The following is a 23,107-nucleotide window of genomic DNA, read 5'->3' on the forward strand; positions in this document are numbered from 1 at the left end:
ACAATCTCCAGATGGGAGGGGTAAGAGGACCCTGAGCTGAAGAGTTCATGGAGAGTTCAGCTTTTCTTCTTTCAATACAAGCAGAGGTGTGGATATACATCAACTTACTTCCAGATGAATACAATAGTCAGAAGTGGATTAAATTCTCCTTAATGTTTCCTGTTAGACCATGTGAATGTATCTATAACACGCACACACATTCATGAAGTCATTCACACACCCTATCTCTGACCTGGCATAGAATTTGGTTTAGCTAAAGTTTCTAATCTCCTTCCTTGTGTCTTTAGGGTGGAGCTGAGAGAGGGGTAGTGTAGATGTTAGACACATAATGTGACATCAGCCTGCTCTGCATCTGTGTCTCCAGAGGAACTTGAACTTCCCAGCTGTACTTTGGTAATTGCTTCTGAAAAAAAACCTCCTGGCCACACAGAAATCAAATAAAATTTTTAATCAAGAAAATTGAAAAATCCAGGCTGTATTATAAACATCCATTAAAAGAAGATCTGGGCCTGGGCCTTTTGATGTTCCCTGACCAGCTCGGATGCTGTCACCTTTGTCTACTCAGAAGGGAGTAAAGGTATGTTTTCCATTTTATGCTATTCGTGTGTGTGTGTGTGTGTGTGTGTGTGTTTGCAGGCGGTGGCTTGTTGAGATTGATTGTCATGTAGCCTAAGCGGTCCTCAAATCCCTTTGTAACTGAGGATGATTTTAAGCTCCTACACTTGATCTTAGCCAAAAGACCAAGAAGACGCAGTGATCTCAAACTGCTAATCCTCCTGCTTCCACTTTCCCCGTTCTGGGATTACAGGTGCAGAGGACCACATCAAGTGTAAGGGTTCACACTCATAGTAGATTGTCTTTAGTGTTCTGTGACTAGGTAGAAGAACTGAGTGTTTTTGTTGACAGAGTTAATGACTCTAAAATTATCTTTGAAGATATAGCAATGTCTACCTAAGGGACATTGGGTAGGCAGTTAACTGAGGCTCTTGTTTGCCCACACCTTGTTTGCCATCCACATACATTGTATCTTACAGCGCCTGCTCTCTGCAGTCCACTGTCCCCGGTCACTCTCTGGGCACTTCCTAAGCAGCTGCCAGCAGATCTTTATGGTTCTGGGCATTTCCTTCTGCTAGTATATTAATAATTTCTGCTTTGCTCAGGAGCACAGTAAGTGTCACAGCCAAGAGAGACACTGAGCAACAAGGGTTCCAGGGCTTAGAGAGCTGGGGTCTGGACCTGAGGGTGTTCTGGCCTGGGAGGTAAATTAAATTCATGGATCCAAAGATCTCAGAAGAGGTAAGGAGGGTCATGGCTTCTTGGCCAACTTTGGCTACATGTTCTCAAAACAAACAGCGGGCCTAGCAAACACAGGAGTGGATGCTCACAGTCAGCTATTGGATGTATCACAGGGCTCCCAATGGAGAAACTAGAGAAAGTACCCAAGGAGCTAAAGGGATCTGCAACCCTATAGTTGGAACAACATGATGAACTAACCACTACCCCGGAGCTCTTGTCTCTAGCTGCATATGTATCGAAAGATGGCCTAGTCGGCCATCACTGGAAAGAGAGGCCCATTGGACTTGCAAACTATATATGCCCCAATATAGGGGAATGCCAGGGCCAAAAGAATGGGAATGGGTGGGTAGGGAAGTGGGGGGCAGTATGGGGGACTTTTGGGATAGCATTGGAAATGTAATTGAGGAAAATATGTAATAAAAAATATTAAAAATTAAAAAAAAACAGCAACAGAATGGAATCAGGCTTAAAACACCTGCCAGTAAGATGCTGACCATTTGTGGGAACAATTTGCCACCTGCCTTCTCTTTCTGTTGGGGAATATCAAACACAGTACAAATAATCCTTTAGAGTACTTCCTAGTCAGCATTCGGGGTGCCTTCTGTTATACTTTTGAAATCTAGAATGTCAAATGTAACATCTCGTTTTACCTTTACAAGTAAGCCCTGTTGTGAAGATACCCTTGGGTGGCATCAGGTTTAAATCGTAGGTTGCTGAGAAGATTCTGTGGGAATCACCTGTGTGGACTATTGCAATCGTCACCCAGCTGTTTATTAAAATCCTTTTGTGCGTCAGGCTGCGGAGGTACCATGAAGACTCGTGTATACATATGTCTGACAGTTTTCTAGGGAATGGAGAAATCGATAAACAGCAGAGCCAAAAAGTCCAAACGATAACTTTGGATATGTCCCATGAAGGAAAAGGTCACGGTACTGTGAAAGGGTCATGCTTGTAGTGAATTTCCCCTTCTCTGCGAAGTCTTCCTTGATGATAATTGACTTGGGGCTGAGAGGTAAGGAAGCTAAATATGTGCACAGGAGGCAGAGAGTATTCCAGGCACATGGCTGTATTTTGAGGAAATGAATGAAGACTACATGTCATTAAGAGCAAGACTGTAGATTAAAATGAACTGAAGTGGGCAGGTAATGTACCTCAGTAGGTAAAGGCGCTGGCTGCTAGCCTGATGGTCCTGAGTTTGAGCCACATGGTAAAGGAGAGAGTTGGCTCTCAAAAGTTGTCCTCTGAGCTCCACATGCGTTTCATAACAAGTATTTGCACACGTACACATATATAAACACACAAATGGTATAATGATAAATAAAAGCAGCTGGAGGAAGTGATGGGGATTTTCATGGGCCTTTTGGTGACTTTCATGGGTGACTTGCTGGCATAAGAGGAATTGAAGCATGGGCAGCCATTGTCTGATGTGTTTGAGCAAAAGATAGATGATCTAATCAGATAATAAGCTGAGTGGGAAAGTCAGCAAGCCTGTCTGCCTTGATTCTTCTTGTTCTGTCTGTACACATTTCTTTCTCCTGACGTTTAACACAGTATCTCTTGTAAAACACAGGTCTTAGGATCTACTCTCAGGCGAGGCAAGTCAACAAATGTCTCCATGGCTAGCTCTAAGACAGAAAGGTAAAGGGAAGATTTGAATACTGTTTTCAATGGTGTGGTTTGCTTGGGGAAATAAGGCTCAGGTTTCTTCTATGGCTTACCTGAAAATGAGTGGTCCAAGCCCAAGAGCTTGTTGTCTATAGAGAATGAAGTGGACAAATAGAGTGGCTGTGGGGAGATCAGAGAGAAATACAGAAGCTATGAAGTTCGTTCTCTCTCTCTCTCTCTCTCTCTCTCTCTCTCTCTCTCTCTCTCTCTCTCTCTCTTTTCCTCTCTCTCTCTCTCTGTATGTCTCGGTGTGGGTGTGGGTGTTCAGGGATGTACCCACTCAGAAGCCAGAAGAAGGCATCAGGTATATCAGGTATCGTCCTCTATGTTCACAGCCTATTTCTTCAAGGCATGGTCTCTCCTTGAATCTAGGGCTCCTGTCTTCTTAGTTAGGCTGGGAGCCAGCAAGTAGTACCAGCAAACCTCCTGCCTTTGCCCCATTCAGAGCAGGGTTAACTGACACATGTGCGATGCCCAGCTTGTTAAATGCATGCTGGGATCTTCAGCCCTTATGATTGTGCAGTAAGCTCTCTTAACCCCTAAGCCATCTCTCTAGCCCCCACTTTTCATCCTTGAGAGGCTAAGGGGATGGAGATTAATCCTCCAAGACTACTTCTGAGTGGGTAGACATTGTGTTGTCCTCCTTAGAGTATCACTTCCCCCACTGCCAAACTGTGATACATCTTAAGGTCACAATTGCTTCCATTGCCTGAGTTCCTTTTGTAATTTAGTGCAGTAGTTTAAAGCTCAGCAAATTTTTAGGGAAGTCTTGAATAAAATTAGAAAATTTATATTCCTCATTTAAATAACCCAGGAAATACATACTTAATGTCTTGGGGAAATTTATTCCAAAACAGGCAAACAGGTCAACTGAGAGAATACAACAAAAGCGAAATGAATTTTTGTGTCTTCTGACACAATCTGATACAAATGCAACTTTAGGTTCTAACTCCAAAAAGCAGAATCAGTCAGGAAATTAAAACAGACCAAAATCGGCAGCTTGGAGATGCTTGTGATTAATCCCTTGTTTTCAGTGAGTTTTGGACCTTGTTTATAGACATTGTTAGGTTCACTTGAGTCTATTTTAAGCATAAATAAATTTGGCATGCAAAGTAACGGGTTTCCTTTTGGCATTTTCATGCATATAGTTTGTTCTCATTTGTTTTCTCTACCCAGTGTCCGCACCCTGGGGCCCACTTCTTCCTCCAGATGGTTGCCCTCCTTCTCCCAAGAGTCCCTCTTCTGCTTTCAAATCATGCACATGTTTCTAAACACACTGATTATGTGCCATCCTTTTTGTGGAATTTAAGAAGCTAAGAGCAAAGCTCAACTTGAGTTTTCCTCTTCTCTTCCTCCCTTGAGACCTCTTCCTTCCTTCTCATGATCCCCTTTATACTTTAACACACACACACACACAACCTTTTGGGTTTCATGCCCTCTTTATACGGCATGATGAACCCAGGAAATCGTATCATCATACCTGAAGTGGCTTCTTCCTTCAAAGTTCCCTCAAGGGGACTGCAGGGTGACTTTCAATAAAACTGCTCTCTCTCTCTCTCTCTCTCTCTCTCTCTCTCTCTCTTTAATTTCTGCTTCAGTCACCCTTACGTTGTTAAAAAACCATAAAGAGCATCTCTAGCAGCCAAGAAAAGTCAGTATCAGAATCCAGAGCAGCATTTGAGAGGCCTCTGTGTACATCAGGAGCACTCTGCAACACGAAGTAACTTCTCAGGACTGTGTAATTTCCATCCTGGACTGTCTTCCTTTCCTTTGCTTATCTTATAGTTCTGTCCTATCTATTTTAGTAAGTCTATACAATAATAAAATCTTGTTCTATCATATGGAAGTTATGCAAAGATATTTCTTTCCCTCCCTGAGAATGGTGGTGCAGACCTTTAATTCCAGCTACTCGGGAGGTTATGACAAGAAGATTGCTAACTCGAGGAAACCATGGGCAACCACTTGAGCTCCTGTATCAATATTAAAAGTAAAAATTCAACAGTGACAGAGGACTTGCCAGCACACTGAGCCCTCAGTTCAACATCTAGTACCACAAAAATGTATCTTTATTTCCTCTTTAGTTTTTCCTAGCAAAAGATTCATTCTCTATCACTAACTGGATTTTTTTTTTTACAATTATTATGATTTTTTAAGAAATTTTGTGTACAGTGTCTCAGGCTGGCCTTGAACTACAAACTTCCTACTTTTGCCTTCTGAGTGCTGGGATTATGAATATACGCTACCAGGCCTTTCAGAAAACAAATTATGTTGCTTAACTATATTATTATTGTTGTTATTATTATTATTTAAATTGGAAACTTGAAACAAGACAAGATTATTTGGCACAGGACACACTAGTTTATCATAAAACCTTTTAGATTTTTAAGTTACAGGAAGAATGCATTTAAAAACGCATTTTATTTAAATTTACTTAATGTATTTACTCTTTATAACTACTTTATTTATTTATCTATCTACCTATTTATTTATTTTACCAGTATAAGCCCTTAGAGCTTGCTGTTCCTGAAGCAGAAAACACTGGCTATTCCACTGTTAAGTATGAAACAGATAAGTGTGATCCGGATTGACTGCTAGCCTAGGCAAAACAGTTGTTATCAATAAAACAATTATGAGCATGGTATCAACTTTTGATGACCTGTTCAGAACTGTGTCTTCAAGACCTAGGATTCAAGGAGCTGGAAGAATGGGGCAAATTATAGTTTAATGCTGTAGAAAAACTTACTTCAATTTCAATACACTTCTATATATGAATATAGCAAAAAAAAAAAAAAAGCAATAATGCAAGGAAGGTTGAGTTCAGGAAAACATGGCCAGAAAAATACATGATCAGAAAAATATGTAAATAAATGCCAGAAAGCACATACTAAATATTAACAGAGCAGCCCATTCCCAGAACTTCCTCAGGGCAGACTGATTTAAACACAATTGCCTGGGGTGTATGTTCCCAGGTATAATCTGGGAAAGCAAGGCAGAAGGCCATATCCAGATTCAGATACACTGACCAGATTGGGTTCTATAGCTATGACCTCATATTCAACAAGAATGAACCTCTCTATACAGTGAATGTAAATGTTTGTCACAGGAGGCACAAAATCATGTTCAAGGACAATCCAGGGGACAAAATGCACCTGAGGTAAAAGGCCATCTGCCTTTTTTCCTGGAGCTTTTCTCACAGGTCCCCAAGGCATTGTTTATCATGGGTCCCTTCGCTGTTTGCTCTGACAGTAGGCAGGGTGCGGGGTTGGGAATATGTACACTAAACATAGTGTATAGGTGCCCATAGAGGCCAGAATAAGGGGTACAATCACCTGGAGTTACAGCCATTGTGAGCTACCAGAGGTGAGAGCTGGGAACAAAACTCAGGTCCTCTGCAAGAGCAGGAGTCACATCTAACTGTCACATCTAACTGTTGAAAGGTCTCTCTAGTTAGCAATTAAAAAAATCTTTACTTTTCTTTCACCAACAAACTTAAATTATCATATTTTCAAAACTGTGCTCACATAGCTAAGAATGGTAGCTTTGATCCCAAACAGGTAAATCTCTAAGGAACAGTCAGTGATACCTAGAGAGACCTTGTCTCAATAAAATCAGAAATAAAAATTTATATATAAAATAGAAATAAAGTAGAAAATTGTATATACACACATATATTTAAATCATGTGGATTCAAAGGCATTTGTGCTAAATTTACACTTTAGTGGGTGCTGATTTATCTATAAGCTAATTTGGAACTAAACAAACAATATGCAATCATAAGCACACAGGCAGATATGATATATGATACATACCTGTACACATACATAAGAATAGTCAAAACCCCAAGATTTCATAGCTTCACTTAGAAGCATCATTTGCTAATTTTCAGAAAGTTAAACCCGTGGCGATGTGACTGCTTCCTTCAGGGACCTAGGCAATCAATCTTTAATTGCAAATGTATTCCTTCAAACATAGGCCTTTTTGCAAAAGAAAATAATAATATGTACATCTAAAATATCAGAGTGTAATGTAAATATCATTGAGAAGGCTTTAAAAATCCAATGTGGCAAAAAAAAATCAAAATCTGGGGCGTGTTCTAGATACTTCACTGAGTCCACAGACAGAGGAATGAGCTATAAATAAAAATTTCTTTTGCAATTAGACAGTACTGGGATTAAAGGTGTGTACCACCAAAGTGTCTCATGCAATTAATTTTTGAAATGGTCGATTAAATGTCAAAGGTCCTATTTTGGTAGCAGTGGCATAGCTAAGTGACAGAACCCCTATGACCCTGTTGCTGTCTCTGTGGGTAGCAAGAAGCGAGTGGACATTGCCTGCTGCCTGACTGCCCTGGTGCTGGCCCTGCCACATTCCTGGTGGCTCTGGTCATGGAACTCTGTTACCTTGCACATCAGGTGTGCTGTCTTCTCACTGCAAAGCTCAGGGTGGCCATGAACAGATGACAACAGAAAATGTTATTGTAATAGTGGGTGGGAAGCAGCAACGTTGCACAGCAGTCACTGGAAGATGCTTACATAGTCTGCCCGAAGTTGGGACACATTGAGAAGCAAGCTGAGTTTACTGCTCAGAGAGTGTGAATGCTTCCAGTGAACACTCCTCTGCTGGGAGAAGTAACTGTAGTTAATGAAGTGTTTGCAGAGCATCTGTTATGTCAGATGATCAAAATGATGCCATGAGGCCCTTGACTCATTGCTGAAGGGAGCATGTGTAAAATCCGTTGGGGAGTTTCTATGCTACCCCCAAATATATGGGGTGAAGTAACTTGCTCCAGCATGCTTGCCTTCAAATAGTAGTGGATAGACAGGCTAAATGATCTTTATTATTCCCCTCTCTTTCTCCCCCTCCTCCTTTCCCTCCCCCTTCTCTTCCCCTTCTCCTCTCCCTCTCCCCCTCCCCGTCCCTGTTCCTCCCCATCCCTCCCTTCCTCCCCTCCCCCCACCTCTGTGTGTGTGTGTGTGTGTGTGTGTGTGTGTGTATATGTGTGTGTGTAACCTCCTCTCAATAGTATTGCTAGGAAAAAAAACCAGCTTCTGTAATGAGAATTCTGGTTTCTTTAAAGACTCAGTTATGCTATGTGAATATGTTTTTGTTTTAATCCCAGGTGTGGAATAAGAGGCTGCGTCACAGCAGGTGATTATGACTTTCCTCTTGCACTACCAGAGCATAATTCTTGCCAGTTGCAGATAGTTAAATTCTGAGGACTCTGGAGAAGGAATAAACGGAAGAGCCCCAAAGGCCTGTGGTGGCTGCTGCTTCCTGCTGTTGCTTTTAATAGATTGCTGGTTTACCATTGTTGGGTTTCTGGACATTGATATTCTGACAAGGAAGATCTCTGTCTTGCCCCTAGAGACCAGATGCCTCTAATTAGCAGGAAGCAGCCTAAGGAAGTCCATGCCTGACCTACCCAGTGCTGTGGGGTTGAAAGGGATTAGAGTGTAACAAGGATTGAAAGAGTGGTAGATAGAAGAATTCAATGAAATAGCAATATATACGTGTGTGTGTGTGTGTGTGTGTGTGTGTGTGTGTGTGTGTGTGTATGCCAACAAATTTCCTAATGGGTGCAGGTAAACAGTATGCACTTCTCTTTTGATCATGCCTTAGACTCAGTATTTGGACCAGGGACTAGGCTTTGTTATTCAGAATTCAAGGTATTATCTACAGTAAAAAGTGCTTCTAAGAATTCTGTATTTTGGGATAGCAATGTTATTATAAGTCTCACATAATTTGGGGTGTTTTGTTAGTTTTTTTGCTTTTGTTTGAGAAAGAGCCTCAAATTTATAGAAACCCATATGCCTCTACCTCCTAAATTCTAGGATTAAAGGCTGCTCCCAACACATATAATATCGTAACTTGTCTATGTCTACCCCTGGGTTTATGTCAAAAGACTTAACAATCTTCCCATTGAAAATGTCTGGGTTGGGCTGGAGAGATGGCTCAGGGGTTAAGAGCACTGACTGCTCTGCCAGAGGTCCTGAGTTCAATTCCCAGCAACCACATGGTGGCTCACAACCATCTGTAATGGGATCTGATGCCCTCTTCTGGTGTGTCTGAAGACAGTGACAGTGTACTCATATAAATAAATCTTTAAAAAAAAAAAGAAGATGACTGGGAGTGGAATAAATTGTATGCTATACAGTGTGATATGAAGGACAACTGCCTTAAGCTCACAATATGTTGCACTGGCTGCTGCTCTTTTATGCAAAGCAAGAGGCTTGCAGAACAAGAAGAAACAAGATATACATCTTCTCCATTTAAAAAATCATGAAAGTTACAGGTAAGTATAGCTCTCCTGCCTAGTCAAAGTAGCTTCTTTTTGTAGCAGATGGAGACTATTATGGAGATCTGCAAGTTGGTCAAAATGCAAAGAATAAATGGTACTAAGATGCCCATCCCAATCTGTGCATCTACAATGCAAACCTGACAACTACGGCTTAGAGAACATCATAGAAGGAGCAGGCAGAAAGATTGCAAGAGCCAGAGGTCCAGGACACCTGCAGCAAGATAGTATCTCCTTGACAAGATCGAGAAGTGGTGTCTATGAAATCTTATCAATATGGTTGTCTAATGAAGACTTGCATAAGGACAGCACCAGGTGACATGCTAGCACAGATATGAAATTTCCCAGGGCTCCACCCCTAGGAGAAGAGCTACAGGCAATAGTGACTTCAGAGAGCAGAAGAATTTATCTCTCCAGGGATGATGTCCCTGATAGGTTTTCTAATCTGAAGTGGTCAGCCCTAAATACATGAATATATTGGGTGTATAATCTATATCTGTCTATGTAACAATAATAAACAAGGATTTGGGAGGGAGTAAGGAGAAGTAAGGAAGAACTTGGAGGGGGCAGAAGGAGAGGTAGAAATAATGTAAATATAGTACTCATGTATAAAATTCTTTAAAAAGCAAAACATTTAAATAAAAAAATCATATTTTGATGACCGATTTAAGTGAGTCCTTTTGCAGGCAACCAGGACAGAGAATTTGTTCAGTCTCTTAGACCTCATCTGAAGCGTTTTCTTGATCGGTCTCTATGATTAGCTTCTCCTCCCAGATACAAAGTCTCTTTAACCACACCAACCTGTGAGGAGGTTTTCCAGCCCCAAGACTTTAAGGCTAAGATGCAATTTTTACACTTTTAGTTAGCCATTGCATGCCATTCTAATCTACCCAGGCCTTAGGTACTCTGTCATCAGTCTTGCTCACCAACTCTGCCCAGCACTGTCCATCAGTCTAGGGGAGATTTCTTAGTAGAAGGCTTGGAACATCTTCAAAAATCCATCTAGAAACCCCAAGAAGCATTTTCCCTTGGGATAAGTTTCTGGTACTACAGGAGCTCCTGGAGAGACTATGTTTCTATCTGGAGTTGGGTAGCAGAAGCCCAGAGCTAACAAGCAGAACATCCTATGGGAGATGTTGTGTGTACATACCTTTAATGATATCTTTATCTCTGCTCCTCTCACCTGTCCTAAACTTCAGTTGCTAATCACATCCCCAGCCCACCACAGGCAGCCACTCTGCCCAAGACTTCACATGTCTGGCCAACTTTACTCCATCAGAAGCCTGGTCAACTTCTTTTCCTCCCTTGCATCCTCTTTTCCTCCCTTGCATCCTCTTTTCCTCCAGGGACCGGGAAGGCCTGTCTGTACCTTTTACACAGAAATTGGCTCATGGATCTCTTTACTGACAGATCCAGAACCAACTGGGGAACAGGACCTTAGCATCAGACCTGCCCCTATGGGGGGTGCCCATATATTTTTATAGTCTCCCTGTGATGGCCACTGGTGTTCTGGATTAGAAAACTTGAATGATTTGTACAAGATTATTTTTGCAAGAGATGCAAGGTGGAGATCCTGGCAAGCAGCCTCTGTTGCCCTAGTGACCTGCTCTGAAGCTCTTTGAGGCACTGCTGGTTTCTCTTTAGCAAGTGACCAATGAAGAGCATTGAACTGCTAACTGGAGGGTTTGTGAGTCACAGTTTTAGAGTCAATGGGGCAGCATCTTGTTTCAAGGATGATTGTGGTTTGAAAAACTGAGGCAGACCATTGATGAATAACCTTGGTTGCTAAAGATCGAATGGTGGTAAAATTGGATGCTGTGGTTACTTTTTCTTATTACTGTGACATTAAAAAAAAAAATGAGTACTGATCAAATAATGAACATCTTTCTGGGAATAGGATCAGAGACCCAAGAAACAACACAGTAGTGTATTGAATGTCAGATTTAATACAGTATGGCTAAGACAGATGGAATAAAAAGCTGAAACTTAAAAAACAAGCAAAAATAAGTTACTTTTTCTTATTACTGTGACATAACAGGAGGAAGCAACTTACAGAAGGAAGTTTTTTTTTTTTCAGCTTGTACTTCAGAAGGATATCATCCGTTGTAGCTAGGAAATCATGGCTGCAGCAGCATATCATGGCTGGCCATATCATGCCCACAGTCAGCAAGCAGATGAGACTCATAAGATATGTGACCCTGAGAAGCTTGAAGGGTACATTAAAGCTAAGCATGTTGATGGCCACCAGAAGTCCCTTTTGGGTTTGGAAAATGGGATAGTTTGAATATGCTTGGCCCATGGGAAGTGGCACTTCAGCAATGAGTTAGTACAAACTGAGGGGCTGCTGCCATACAATGACAGTCTGAATTGAAATCAGTTTCCTTTGCCATACCATGATGACAAGCACTGTCCCTTTTGTTGGCAAGAGAAGCAGGGACTACTGGATGCTTATGGATGGGAAGGCTCTGAACATAGCTAGCAAATAAGATTGGAGCTGTGAAACTGTGAGAGCTGCTCAGACATCTTGTTCATGACAGATACCAACTCAGAGTAGAAATTTGCTTATGTAGGGGAGAAATAAAAATTCAGACTGTGCAAGGAAAACCAAAACAGAAGACATTGCTGAATGTAGCTCCTTCTTACCAAAGAATACGTGGCACAAACCACATGTCCAACAGTAAGTAGAAATCTCTTGCTCACTGCAGCAGTGACTTAACAGATAGAATGATCAGTCAAAACACTGGCTGTCTAAAATGGACAGAGGCATGGAAGGGACCACCTGGGTATTCTTCTGTTCCCTGGTAAACCTGGGAAGAGGGTCCAGAACAGAACACTTATGTGACAAGTGACAGATTTTCCTTCCTCTCTCTATCCTCTTTCTCTCTTCCTTCCTTCCCCTCTCTTCCTTTCCTTCTGCTCATTGTCTCAATCTTCCTTCTATACCTGACAGTGGACATAGGACCAAGTCCTGTGTTCTGTAGGGATGATTCCAAAGCACTAGTCCAAAACTGTATTTTAAACGTTTTGTCAGAATTCAGGTGGCTGATGGTGCCACTCTCCAATCTGACTATATTAGAGTTAAGTGTGAATGTACATGTATTTCCTGGTAAAAATAGCTTAGTGTTTTCTGCATCTGAATAGGATGTTTCCCCATATGAATAGGAGTGGATGGAGGAAGTGGCACTGAGTAGACTAGTATTATGGTCTGCAGTCTAGACCACAATGTGGACAAAGTCTGAGTAGAAACAAAAAGAGCAAAGAACTGTAACTGAGACTAAAGGATGGACTAAATGGGTTATGTATCAGAGGAAATCCAACATTCTATAAACAGCTTGGAAGAAGCTCAGAGGAAAGGGATAGTATTATCTCTTAGAACAGTTCTACCAGGATCCCAGAAGGGTGAATCTACACTGTGAACCATGACCACCCTTGCTCTAGGAGCCCAGCCAATGAATGAGAGCATGCAAGTGTGAGTGTTCTTGCCTTGGAGACATATTCTTTACAGTGTAATTATAGAGTGGGTTCATTAATGATTGAATAGGATTCTAGTACTGGGGCAATGTCTTTTGAGCTGTATATCGTTTTGCCATAAGCTATCTATGTACAAAAATAATGAAAGGGTGTCTTCTTTTAGTTAATTTTTTATTGGTTATTGTTCTCTCTCTCTCTTCCTCTCTGCCTCTGTCTCTCTGTCTCTCTGTGTGTCTCTGTCTCTGTCTCTCTTTGTGTGTGTGTGTGTGTGTGTGTGTGTGTGTGTGTGTGTGTGTGATTGGGAAGGGACATGTGTCACAGTGCATTTGGTGTAGATTCTCTCTGTCCACTATGGCTTCTGTGGATGGAACTCGGGTCTTCAGGTTTTTTCAACAAAAGCTTTACCTGTGAAGCCATTTCATTGCCTGCTGCTTGCCCTGCCTTCTGCCTGCTTGTCTGCCTGCCTCTCTGCCTGTCTGCCTGTCTGCCTGTCTACCTTTCTGCCTGTCTGCCTGTCTGCCTGCCTGCCTGACTATCTGCCTGTCTGTCTACCTGTCTGTCTGATTGTCTGCCTGCCTGCCTGTCTGTCTACCTGTCTGTCTGCCTGCCTGCCTGCCTCTCTGCCTATCTGTCTGCCTCTATGCCTGTCTGTCTGCCTCTCTGCCCGTCTGCCTGTCTGTCTGCCTATCTACCTGCCTCCCTGTCCTCCTCCTTGTTGCATGCTTCCCTCCCTTCATCCTGTCCTTCTCTTCCTTGGGAGCTTATTATCAAAAGAGTGGTTTCCTGGTCTTCTCCAGATGTGGGTTGCCTACAACCTTTGGTATTTGCTCTTTTTCTATCTGCAAAGGTCTTTGATCATCTTCTGGTTGATTTTTTTTTCTGACTTTCAACTAAAATTTTTCACTTTTTAGTTATTGTATTTTTTATCATTTAATATACAGTAATGATACATGCTTGCATGATGTATGTAACACGATCAAATTGGGATAGTTATTTTATCCACCAATATTTATTATTTCTTTGTGGTACACGTATTCAGACCTTCTAACCACTTTGCAGTATATGTGTTACTGTTACCACAGTTACTGTACTGTGCTATGGAACACTGGGACATATGTCTCCCATCTGACTATAATATTGTAGCCATTGCCCAACCTTTCTGTTACCCCCTCTGCTTAGTACTCTCAACCTCTGCCAGCCATTATTCTGCTCTCTTTTTCGATGATGGCCCATCTTTAGCTCTCCTGGGAGACCAGCTCTCTCCAGTAGTATTTGGGTATGGAGAGCTGTGGTGCAGGGTCAGCTCTGGGGGCAGATGGAAAACAGAAGGATCACTTTAAATTATTTTAGCTTAAGTTTTCTGACTCAAACTTCTGCAAAGACAATGGGCCGATGTGGGAAGAAGAATCATTATCAGGTTTTCTTCTATGTTGGGGGATAAAACATTTCCTTTTTTGATATTAGTGTTACAAATAGGGGTTTCATAGACCACTATAGCCAGGTTTTAGGAATTTCTTCCAGCTTTAAGTTTGTAACAGCTTGTTTTTAAAGATTTGTTTATTTTATGCATATGACTACACTGTAGCTTTCTTCAGATATACCAGAAGAGGGCATCACATCCTATTACAGATGGTTGTGAGCCACCATGTGGTTTCTGGGAATTGAACTCAGGACCTCTGGCAGAGCAGTCAGTGCTCTTAACCACTGAGCCATCTCTCCAGTCCTTGTGACAGTGTTTTATTGATGAGAGGCTTTTTTCTTCTGTCTTTCTATAGCCTTTGTGCTGTCATGTGATTATCTTTTATTGTATTAACATATTACATGAGTTTATTTTTAAGAAATTGTTACCTTTGATGTTGTGAATGTGATGATGTGTGAGTGTGGGCACATGTATGCTGTGGCAAGCCTGTGGTGGTCAGAGGACAACTTATGGGAGTTGGTTTGCTCCATCTTCCATGTGGGTCTCAGGGATCACACTGAGGTCTTCAGGCTGGGTGACAAGCACCCTTATCTACTGAGCAATTTTGCTGGTCCACAAATTAATTTTCAGATGTTAAATAATGCTTGCTTTGGGGAGGATAAATTCCATTTGCTCTGGAAGAGTGATTGTTCTATAAACATTTGCTAGAATGCATCAGTGAAGCCATCTGGGCTTGGTTTTCACTTTTGGAATGGAGTTTATTTTATTCAGTTCTGGGTTCATGTGTTGTTAATGTGTGCTCTACAGCTGAGATATACCCCCAGCTATAGAGCTAAAATTTAGGTTTTGCTTTTATACAGTTGGCTTTTTATTGAACATGTCTACAAAAGAGGTCAAAAAGACCAAAACCCATATCATCATCAGATCCCCCCAGTTTCTCCTTATTTTTCTCCTACTTTCTTTTCCTCCCCTGGGTGGCAGCAGCAGTGGTGGAGGGTGCTGGGCTGCCTGCTGACATAGCTTCAGCACTTGAACTGGACAACCAGCTCGTGAATTGCAGATTCCCAATGTTGATGTTGGCCAGGGTCTTGACCAATCTTTCAGGCCATAAAAGTTGAACATTAAGCTGAGCTGCTTTAGAGAGGACATTGATTCTATTCTCCGTGACTGCTCCCTCGCTGTTGTAGAGGGTGAGGTGGACTAGAGGCAGGCAAACTCAGAGACCTAGGCTGAGTGCTCATCCCCAGATGAAGGTAAGAGCCTCCCTGCAATCTGACCTTAACTGTCTGCGAAGGGCAGAGCACTTTGGCTGCATCCAAGAAAAGAAATGTACTGTTATCAATTCTATCTGCTTATTGCTATTTACTTTATTTTGATTATTTATTTCTTTTTGAGACAGGTTCAACAATTTGTATACCTCTAGGAATTGACCCACTTGCTTACATAGAGGTGATGGTAATTTACCCTGGCTTATTTCTGATTTTTATAATCTTTCCTGAATGAACTTGCTTTGAGATAGTGGATTTGCTTGAATTTCCTGCTGTTTTCTGTTCTACTTTAACGTCAATTCTGTCAAATTCTTCCCTCTGCCTACACAAGATCTGGTCCATGCTACTTTTTCCAGCTTGAACATGGGAGCAGAGATGGTAGTTTTCTTCTTCTTTAGTGTGGCTGTTTAAACCTACAAACCTGCTTCCATATCATGCTTTACTTGATCCATCCATAGCACATTCTTTTCTAATTGTAATTCTCTTACCAAAGATGCAATATTTTGCTCACATTATTGAACAAGGAATGTTAAATTTGTCCACTGAGAAGCTTTATCTGAATAAGATTAAGCATGAATTTCTTTTTTTTTAACTTTTCATTAAGTTTCATGTCATGCACCCCAGTCTCATTCATCTCACTTTCCTCTCTAATCTACCCTCTGATCTTACAACCTGTCCCCCCAAACACACACACACACACACACACACACACACACACACACACACACAGCATAGAAAACATCTTGTTGTAGCTGTAGTGTGTCACACTATGTCCCATACCAGAGTATATTCTTCTGTCTTGCAAATGTTCATTGTAATAGGTCATTGGTTTGGTTAGAGGTCTCTGGCTTCTGTAGCGCCATCAATATTTGGGTCCTGACCTGGACTCCTTTGGATTATGTTGTTGTTGCCCAGTGTCATGGAGTTCTGCAGTTTTTGATTGGCAGGACTGGTCCTTTCATGCACCCCAGCAGTTCACGGATGATATAGGTTTGGGGAAGGGCAAACTCAAAGCCCTGAACCTGGGTCTGAGTGGTAGCTGAGCCGGTCAGCCCTCTGGCTCTCCCTCATCCTCCCACCAGGCCAGCTTTCCAGCACTTATGGCATGTCTTTGCAAGTTGTTTAAATTGTTTCTTTTCCTACTGTATTCTGTCATATGTACCCTAATATGATAATATGTAATTGACCTATAAAACTTATACAGCTATAGCTTATTATTTCATTGTTGAATACTTGGGCTTTCTAATTAAGGGCTAACATAAATAATGTGGTTGTACATCCCTGTACACTTGTTTTGAAGAACAGATGCATACCCTTGTCTAGTTTGGAGACTAGAATAACATTGGGAGACATGGCCCATGTATACTTTCTGGTTCTCCAGCCACAGCCACAGTGTTTTTCAGTGTGACAGAATAACATTGCATGCCTGTAGTAACTTACCAGAGTTTCCATTGTCACCCCCACCTCCCACTCCTTGCAACAACACTTGGTAATTTCGGTTATTTAATTTTTTTTTTCTTTTGGTTTTTTCGAGACAGGATTTCTCTGTATAGCCCTGGCTGTCCTGGAACTCACTCTGTAGACCAGGCTGGCCTTCAACTCAAAATCTGCCTGCCTCTGCCTCCGAAGTGCAGGGATTAAAGGTGTGTGCCATCACTGCCCAGCTGGTTATTTAAATTTAGTTAATCTACTGGCTGCAGGCATATCTTGTTATGGTTTGATTTTTTCACAATCACTAGAGATACTTGACTCCCTTTAAAATTGTATTGATAATTTTAATATTCTCTTGTGTGAAATGCCTGTCTAAACCTTTTTAGCCTATTTCCCTTTTAACCATGAATTTTCAGAAAACTTATATACTCTGCAAAAAATTACTTTGTAATTTCCCCAAGCAAATGGGTCTTTACTTTTTATCTTTTTATTCTTTTATGGTGTTTTGGAATGAATATGTTATCATCTTAATACAACATAGATATTGGAGATAAAGGGGATAGGAATTGGAAAGGAAGAAGTCAAAATATCACTTATTGCAGATGATATGATAGTATATATAAATGACCTTAAAAATTCTACCAGAGAACTCCTAAACCAGATAAACAGCTTCAGTGAAGTAGCTGGATATAAAATTAACTCAAACAAGTCAATGGCCTTTCTCTACACAAAGGATAAACAGGCTGAGAGAGAAATTAGGGAAACAACACCCTTCGCAATAGTCACAAATAATATAAAATACCTTGGCATGACTCTAACTAAGGAAGTGAAAGATCTGTATGATAAAAACTTCAAGTCTCTGAAGAAAGAATTAAAGAAGATCTCAGAAGATGGAAAGATCTCCCATGCTCATGGATTGGCAGGATCAATATAGTAAAAATGGCTATCTTGCCAAAAGCAATCTACAGATTCAATGCAATCCCCATCAAAATTCCAACTCAATTCTTCAACGAATTAGAAAGGGCAATCTGCAAATTCATCTGGAATAACAAAAACCTAGGATAGCAAAAACTCTTCTCAAGGATAAAAGAACTTCTGGTGGAATCACCATGCCTGACCTAAAGCTGTACTACAGAGCAATTGTGATGAAAACTCCCTGGTACTGGTATAGTGACAGACAAGTAGACCAGTGGAATAGAATAGACCCAGGAATGAACCCACACACCTATGGTCACTTGATCTGCTTGTGGACGTTGTACATCGTGGTGCGCACTAGGCTCCGCACCACGATGTACAACGTCCACAAGCAGTGGATATAAATGACCTTAAAAATTCTACCAGAGAACTCCTAAACCAGATAAACAGCTTCAGTGAAGTAGCTGGATACTGCTTGTGGACGTTGTACATCGTGGTGCGCACTAGGCTCCGCACCACGATGTACAACGTCCACAAGCAGATTTTGCTGAAAGGACCCAGATATAGCTGTCTCTTGTGAGACTATGCCGGGGCCTAGCAAACACAGAAGTGGATGCTCACAGTCAGCTATTGGATGGATCACAGGGCCCCCAATGGAGGAGCTAGAGAAAGTACCCAAGGAGCTAAAGGGATCTGCAACCCTATAGTTGGAACAACAATATGAACTAACCAGTACCCCCTGGAGCTCGTGTCTCTAGCTGCATATGTATCAGAAGATGGCCTAGTCGTCCATCAGTGGAAAGAGAGACCCATTGGTCGTGCAAACTTTATATGTCTCAGTACAGGGGATTGCCAGGGCCAAGAAGTGGGAGTGGGTGGGTAGGGTAGTGGGGGGGGAGGGTATGGGGACTTTTGGGATAGCATTGGAAATGTAAATGAGGAAAATACCTAATAAAAAAATTTAAAAAAAGAAATCTACTTTAAATTTTTATATTTTCCTAGGATAGCAGCCCACTATATGATACTCTTCCATGGCTGTACAATGGCCACAGCTCCTAATCAGCCATATAATCACCAGGGTTAACAACTGATATTCTAACAGGAATGTCTAATCTTGTGTGTGTGTGTGTGTGTGTGTGTGTGTGTATGTGTGTGTGTGTGTGTGTTTGTGTGTGTGTATACTGTAGCAGATCTATATATAGTATGCTAAAACAAATTAAGATTAACTATGTATCGACTTTTTTTAACCATTAGCCTTTTGCTACAAGTTTTAAGCTAGCTTTTGTTACAGATTTTATATATATTTAACCATACCCAATGAACTTGCAAATCCTTAGATGAAGAGTTTACATAATCAATAATCTTGAGAGGTTTTTCTGAGAGCTGAGAGCAAAGAAATCCTAGAAATAAAAGAGTTTTCAAGAGTGGGAAGAAGAAAAAGCTTAGCAATAAAAGACTTTTCAGAGTGTGGAGCAGAGGAAGCTCAGGTATGAAGGATTTGGGTGAAGGGTTTGGGAAGTCATTTGCTTGTGCAGTGGCAGGAGTTGTTACAGTCTGCAAGAATTTGAAAATAGAGTGTGTCATGTTTTGGCCATCAAGCTGCAGTGAAGCCAAGCCATTTGCAGAAGGACAGCGAAGCTTTGATGAAATCTCTGAGTTAGAGGAGGAAAAGAGATTAGCGAAGGAGGGAAAGGGTCACAGACTGCGAACTCCACCCAAGGGAGGATTCTAATCTTGTAGAGACTCATAAGGGAGCTGTGGAAGGTTACAAGGCTCCAGTGAACCAAGAGAAGAGACCAAGGCAGGGCAGGCAGCTCCTAGGTGCAGGTAAGAAAGCTCCAGGAAGGAGCTGAGAACTGTGGGGATGGAGAAAAAGAGGGGAGGAAGAAGGAAAGCATCCTGGTGACAAGAATTACAATGTGGGCCATCCCTAAATGAATTGAGAGACCTGTCAGAGAAAAATGTCCCAAATAGTAAAGATGAATTGTCTTACCATGTGATGGGAACCCGGGAGGCAAGAGGAGCTTCCCAGCTCACTGGTGTGCTCTTATTAAGCTCCAGGGAGCCAACAGAGAGAAAGCAGGCAGTGCTGAGTTAGTATTTCCCCATCAGACTGAGAGAGCAGGCAGAGGGAGGAGCAGAGCCTTTCCTTGTGATGGGTGCCCAGGATAGCACAGCAGGCTCCAGGAGCCACAGATACTGAGATGCCCAGAATCACAGGGAAGAAGCAGATAAATAGGCATACTCTAGAACGTGGAGTCTACTATGGTGGGTGGCAGAAATCAGCAGACACAATCAAACCAATAGCAAGGTTTGATTAGGAGAGGCCAGGCCCCCTTGGATAGAAACCCATTTACATATCAGCTGGTGGTTTCAGTACTAGACGAATAAACTGAGAACATGACCATCTCAAGGTACGATTGAGGGGAAGGGTTTGTTTGTTTCATTGGTTAATTGGTTTGTTGGTTGGTTGGGTGGGGTTTTTTTTGTCTGTTTTGTTTTTAGTGTAGATATGAGGGAAAGTACAGCCAGAGGCACCTGGAAGAGTCCAGGGCAGAGAAAGAAAGTGGTATACTGAACATGGCCTGTGGATTGGACCAGTCCATGAGAGGAAGGGATGGCAGAGAGCAAGAGAAGAAGACAAAGAGAGTGCAGGCAAGAGATAGGAGGGAGAGAGAGAGAGAGAGAGAGAGAGAGAGAGAGAGAGAGAGAGAGAGAGAGAGAACCAAGAGAGAGCACAAGAGAAATAGTAAGATTCCAAGACAGTGAGAAGCTAGGGAGGGATGCCCATGAGTCTGAGAAGTTTAGGGGATGTATCTGTAGGTGTTGGTACACTTAGGATAGAGAAGCACGAGAGTCAGAAGTTCAAGGTTGTCACCACCTACGTAATGATTTTGAGACCAGAATGGGCCCCGCAGGACCCTATCCCAGAAACAAGCTTGTGCACTGCAACGCCCATATTTTATTTTACTTCTTGGTGCTAGAATGGGGCTGCAGTTGATTGCACTTGCTTTCCTTACTGGGTGACAAAGCTGCACTCCAATACAGAATGTGAGATTTGTGATTTATTTACCCCAAGATCTGTGCATCTGAAGGTGGTTTTCCTGTGCACCTTTAACCACTGTATAGACCTGGTGCCTGTGCTTGCTTTTAACTCGGTGCTAGCTCTTTACACTACAAGAAATCAGTAAAAGGACTCACTAGGTTGAAGCTGGATTCCTTCTAATCGTATTTACTTAAACCATGTCTCTGAAAAAATGCCACGTCTGCTGTGAACAGAGGAGTTTAGGACAGATGTGACAGTGGGACTCTACTATGGGACTTGTCCTAGAGCTGTGCCCTCCTCTGTTTAGAACAGAAAGCAGCTTCTTCACCCTGCCACCCCACCCCTACCCTGGACCCCCGATTCGATTCTTTTTATCTTCTGGTTTAAGACATTTACACACTGTCAGTGAAATCATCCCAGTACACTTGAGCTCATTTTTAAAGGCAGCATGAGAAGAAGAGATAATTTGGGGCCACTTTAAGTCTGGAGTAAAAGATACAAAGAAGCCCACACACACCCAGGTTTTTGCATCTCAGATATGCAAAACATAGAAACGTTCATTTTGAAAAGTCTCTTGAGTGCAACTTTGATGTTTTTGGGATCCAGAGAGAGCCTGCTGAGGCACTGGGTGGAAGCTGGATGGAGTTCGGATGCTACCTCATCGCAGCTGAGGTTTTCTGTAAATCACTCAAATTTGGTGCTTGAGAGAGTTCTGTTGTTAAATAGCTAACTGATGAGCACAGCTTGGGAAGGCAACAGGCTAAGTGGTTGGAGGAAAAAAGAAAACCAAACTAAAGATAGCAAGGGCTCTGAAAGTGAACCCATGTAGGCCAGCAGGTGGCGTACCAGGTGCTGGTTTTGGTACTCTGAGTGGTGGAGGTCAGACCAAGTAGTCAGGGATGGATCAGAAGGCTTGGCCAAGCAGGGGCGAGTTCTAGCTGACCCTGCAGGTTGATGGTGATCCTGTAGGACTTGAACTCCCTCTGGGGCTGGGGGATGTCCACGTGTAAAAGGGAAGCCAGAGAAAGCTGAACTGAAGACCCAGGCTTTTAAAAGCGGTGTGGGGGGAGGGGAGAGGAAACTACCAACGGAAATAGTAAAATTTTCGTAAACATTCACTCTCCAGGCAGTCTAATGTCATCCTCGCCATCCTCACCTTCCTGGTGTGATTCACAGAAGTAGAAAGAACACCAGCAGCTGCTTTGAAATACCCTGGAGCTGGCAGATGATGGACAGGCAAGTGAGAAAGGGCTCAGCTCTGTATGAAAGCAGAGCGCACATTTGCATGGATTTTAAAAGGTGGGGAGAAAGGGTAGTCACTATTGGGGGGCCTCTGAGCCCGGGTTGTGGGAGATGCTTCAGACATTTTCAGCTGTCTTTTCAGAATGTGTATTCTTTCAAACCCAACCGGGTGCATGCCCCTCTGGTAATGCCTGTCTCTTCCTAGCAGGAAACAGACAGCTGAGACCCTGCTGTCCCTGTCTCCTGCCGAAGTTGCCAACCTCAAGGAAGGGATCAATTTTTTTCGAAATAAGACTACTGGGAAAGAGTACATTTTATACAAGGAGAAGGACCATCTAAAGGCATGCAAGAACCTCTGCAAGCACCAGGGAGGCCTGTTCATGAAAGACATCGAGGATTTAGATGGAAGGTACCGTGGCTCCTTTGCTCTCTTGCCAGTGACCCTGTTTGCAGTTAGAGTTGACAGGAAGGTTTCTCACCCGGGACATTTCAAATGACCCAGTCAGCAAATTGCTTCTAAGTTTTCCTCTTGTTTCATTGGAACAGTTTCCTGACTTCAAAATTATGTTTTGCTTAGATTTGCTTTCTCTTCTCTCTTTCTAAGAACTCTAAGTTAGCTTGATGGTCCTAGCTATTGGGGTGTTTGGGTTGCAGGAGTAGGAGCACACATATGAGGTATTGCATTCATCGAAGATTCAATTCTTCTAGAAGTCCTGCTTCCAGGACACGCATGCACACTAGCACACACACACTCACACTCTCTCTCTCTCTCTCTCTCTCACACACACACACACACACATACACACACACTCACATACATACACACTCACACACACATTCTCATATCCACATACACACACTCTCACATACACATACTCACACATACACACACTCTCATACACACACACACACACACATACACCAGTGAGAGACAAACAAACAGACAAACAGACAGAGAATGCTTTCCAAACGTTGCTAAAAAGCCGGTAGACTTTTTTTGTTTTTCTGTCAGCCTAGCTACACTTAGAAAAGAGACAGAGTCCTGGCTGTCTCCCCTA

The 23,107-nt window shown here is 42.2% G+C and overlaps 1 protein-coding gene across 2 annotated transcripts in view; it reads left to right on the top strand.

Moving 5' to 3' along the window:
• Positions 1-287: 287 nt before the first annotated feature.
• Positions 288-23,107, top strand: part of LOC110307606 (cytidine monophosphate-N-acetylneuraminic acid hydroxylase) — a 73,745-nt gene continuing 50,925 nt past the window's right edge. The window contains exons 1-3 of one of the 2 annotated variants that reach the window (XM_029468279.1): positions 288-577; positions 21,934-22,043; positions 22,258-22,458. In XM_029468279.1, coding sequence (XP_029324139.1) covers positions 22,033-22,043; positions 22,258-22,458 — 212 coding nt within the window. In that variant the 5' untranslated portion in view covers positions 288-577; positions 21,934-22,032. Of the gene's footprint in view, positions 578-21,933; positions 22,044-22,257; positions 22,459-23,107 lie in introns of those variants that run through there. The other variant, XM_029468280.1, reaches the window with a different exon arrangement.

Source organism: Mus caroli, chromosome 13 (genome assembly GCF_900094665.2).
Source record: "Mus caroli chromosome 13, CAROLI_EIJ_v1.1, whole genome shotgun sequence".
NCBI lineage: Eukaryota > Metazoa > Chordata > Mammalia > Rodentia > Muridae > Mus > Mus caroli.